Source organism: Octopus bimaculoides, chromosome 3 (assembly GCF_001194135.2).
Source record: "Octopus bimaculoides isolate UCB-OBI-ISO-001 chromosome 3, ASM119413v2, whole genome shotgun sequence".
Taxonomy (NCBI): Eukaryota; Metazoa; Mollusca; class Cephalopoda; order Octopoda; family Octopodidae; genus Octopus; species Octopus bimaculoides.
Window position 1 is genome coordinate 10,538,229 of NC_068983.1, and position 3,883 is coordinate 10,542,111.

The following is a 3,883-nucleotide window of genomic DNA, read 5'->3' on the forward strand; positions in this document are numbered from 1 at the left end:
ATATATATATATATATATATATATATATATATATACAATCCAAGAAAGTTAGGGGTTGTGAATCCAACCCACTAAGGGATAATATCTATCCAATATACTGCCAGAAGACATTCATTTCATCTATCAATTACTCCAGTCTACTGGAGTTATATAGATAGAATGAGGCATGTCACCTCTAGGCTGAAACAGCTGTAAGACATTGTCCCTTCTTCGGTCACTAGATGCCCTTTTTTATTTTTATTACTGATATGACATAATATGTCGTATTTGTTTGTATATTGTTTTTATTGTCCTGTCCTCTTAGTTGAAAAATAAACAGGCAAATTGACATTATGCAATGTCTGCAAATTGATGAGTACCACATATTCCCCTCCATTTTCTTATTGCTATATATATATATATATTAAATTCAAATTACGACAAACGTAAATAAACAAGCGAAGCTTGCTTTTAGAAGCATTGAGATGTCTTTTTTATAGAAAGTTAAAGAAGTGATGTTTAAATTCTCAATTGCAGAATAATGCTAATAATATAGCCTGAACAGGATAAACTATCCCTATTTTGCAGAGAAAAGTGTAGGCGGCTAGCTGTCCACAGCTAGCTGCCTACACTTTTCTCTGCAAAAATAGGGATAGTTTATCCTGTTCAGGCTATATTATTAGCATTATTCTGCAATTGAGAATTTAAACATCACTTCTTTAACTTTCTATATATATATATGTGTGTGTGTGTGTGTGTGTGTGTGTATAGTTGTCAACTGTGGAATACAACTCACTACTACTACTACTACTACTACTACTACTACATAAACCTAATCATTGCATAGTGCATGAAAATACTAGTTTTATCACAATAGATATATAATATTCTACCATTATAATATTGTAAAATTGTAAATAATAAAAATGAAAATCAGATTAAGTTGGAATTTCAATGATTTGTGTGTGTGTATGGTGTCTGTGTATGAGAATATTTACATTCCACATATTCGTATGAAACATTTGACCAAAATGAACAGTGATGTTATGTTGAGCTTAACTGTTAATTTGTCCTGTAGCTTTCCATTTTTGACGACAAGTGATATATAAAGGTTCTTTACTTAAAAAATAGTTGAGAAGTTCGTTCATCTGCAAATTAATGCCTCAGTAAGTGTTCTTCCTAGTTTTGCCTTCATGGGAAAATGGACTTAAAATGAATGACTGAATGTATGTATGTATGTATGTATGTATGTATGTATGTATATACACTAACACACACACATATTCTATATATTTATGCATATATTCTATATATTTATACTTCAACAGTTAACTGGGTATCATTAGAATATCGCAATACCTACAATAAGAAGAAAGCTCTTCTTATGATCATTTGTGATGAATCTGTAACTGATGTAAGTAATTTTTGTTTATCTATTTTTATTAATTCGTCTGAGAAGGCAGGATAAAATCCATGGCATATGCGGGACTTTCCCAGACTAGTGAAATTTATTTTTTCAGCTTAATCAGGAAAAAGAGGACAACATCCAACAGTTTGATTTGTTTTCCATGGTACCTTTTTTTCAGAACCTCCAAGACTGGTGGGAGTTGAGGAGGAAGAAGTTAACTTATGACTGGAGACCTAGCCTTGATGCTTAAAACTGAGGGACCTGCATTAAAGGCATCCAAGGATCAGGAGGTGAAGCCAGACTGGGTGACTGGTTAATCTATCATCCAGAAATATAGGACAGAAGTTGTTGGCACTCCGTCGCTTACGACGTCGAGGGTTCCAGCTGATCCGATCAACAGAACAGCCTGCTCGTGAAATTAATGTGCAAGTGGCTGAGCACTCCACAGACACGTGTACCTTAACATAGTTCTCGGGGATATTCAGCATGGCACAGTGTGACAAGGCTGACCCTTTGAATTACTGCATGAAAAAATAGACATGAAACACTGACAATGATAGTGATATGTCACTTTCTTTTACTGGTTCCAGTCATTGGACTATGGCTATGCTGGGGCACTGTTTTGAGGAATTTAACCAAACAAATTGATCCTAGTACTTTTATTTTTGTAAACCAGGTACTTATGCTACTGGTCTCTTTTGCTGACTCACTAAGTTAGCTGGATGTAAACAAACCAACACCAGTTATCAAGCAGTGAAAGGACATACACAAACAAAAGTAACACACATAGATGTATATACATACATATATAATATATATACAGTACCACCTGACTGGTCCTTGTGCCGGTGGCACGTAAAAGCACCCACTACACTCTCGGAGAGGTTGGCGTTAGGAAGGGCATCCAGCTGTAGAAACTCTGCCACATCAGATTGGAGCCTGGTGTAGCCATCTGGCTCACTGGTCCCCAGTCAAACCGTCCAACACATGCTAGCATGGAAAGCAGACGTTAAACGATGATGATGATGAACATAAAACCAGAAGAAATGCTGCAAAGCATTTTGTCTGGCATGATAAGAATTCTGCCAACTCAGTGCCTTTTCTTTTAATATTGAAACCATTTCCAGTATGTTATATGTTCTTGTTTCCTGCCTACAATGCTTGCTTGATTTGTTTGTTTTTTCTCTCTCATTCACAGGATAATCCCCAAATTCAAATTATCACTCGAAACATCAAGAACACTGATAACTACTATGTGTTTACACTTTTACATCCATCTGTCTGTAAGAAACAACCATCAATAAGTGTTGGATCTATCATTGTAATTGTGTAAGTTCACAGATCATAAAATTTTGTTACCACTCATTTCTGAAATATTAGTATTAATAGTCAGATCACTGCACCCAGTCTTATATTATAAAATATTGGAAAGTTGTCTTATATTTATGTTGATGTTCTTTCTCCTTCAAAAAGTTTGTAGGTGATTTGACTGTTATTTAAAGCACGTAGGAGCTCGATTGTTGGCTGTAGGTCGAAATGTAGCATGTTACCTCATACAGCTCAATTTGTTCATAGCTAAGTTGTTAAAGGTTAAAGCTTATTTCGTTTGAGCGAGGTTATGCAAGCAAGATTTATCTCCCTTAGTAAAAAAAACTATTATTCTTACCATTTCCAGCTTCTCTTTTATTCTTTTACTCTTTTACTTGTTTCAGTCTGCGGCCATGCTGGGGCACCGCCTTTTAGTCGAGCAAATCGACCCCCAGGACTTATTCTTTGTAAGCCTAGTACTTATTCTATCGGTCTCTTTTGCCGAACCGCTAAGTTACGGGGACGTAAACACACCAGCATCGGTTGTCAAGCGATGTTGGGGAGACAAATACAAACACACAAACATATATATACATATACATATATACGACGGGCTTCTTTCAGTTTCCGTCTACCAAATCCACTCACAAGGCTTTGGTCGGCCCGAGGCTATAGTAGAAGACACTTGCCCAAGGTGCCACGCAGTGAGACTGAACCCAGAGCCATGTGGTTGGTAAGCAAGCTACTTACCACATAGCCACTCCTGTAAAGTTATTTCTAGTTAGCTTTTAACACTCTCTTCAAATTAAATTATGATTGATTAAAATATAAGATCCTTATTTCCTTTTAAAATATGTTTTTAATATGTTGTCTCTTTGACAGTTTTATCAGTATTGTTGCTGCCTACTTTATTATTGGCTTCTTATACATGAGGTTTGTCTTAGAAGCAAAGGGTCTTGAACAAATACCAAATTATGGATTTTGGCAAGATTTTGGTAACTTACTGGCGGTAAGTAGGTCTATACTCTTTTACTCTTTTACTTGTTTCAGTCATTTGACTGCGGCCATGCTGGAGTACTGCCTTTAGTCGAGCAAATCGACCCCGGGACTTAGTCTTTGTAAGCCTAGTACATATTCTATTGGTCTCTTTTGCCGAACCGCTATGTTATGGGGACGTAAACACACCAA

At 36.2% G+C, this 3,883-nt stretch overlaps 1 protein-coding gene across 1 annotated transcript in view; it reads left to right on the forward strand.

The window, feature by feature from the left end:
* LOC106884387 (cation-dependent mannose-6-phosphate receptor) overlaps window positions 1-3,883 on the forward strand; it is a 20,597-nt gene that overhangs the window by 14,534 nt on the left and 2,180 nt on the right. Inside the window, exons 3-5 of the mRNA XM_014935740.2 lie at window positions 1,308-1,393; window positions 2,586-2,716; window positions 3,578-3,704. Coding sequence (XP_014791226.1) covers window positions 1,308-1,393; window positions 2,586-2,716; window positions 3,578-3,704 — 344 coding nt within the window. The remainder of the gene's footprint in view (window positions 1-1,307; window positions 1,394-2,585; window positions 2,717-3,577; window positions 3,705-3,883) is intronic.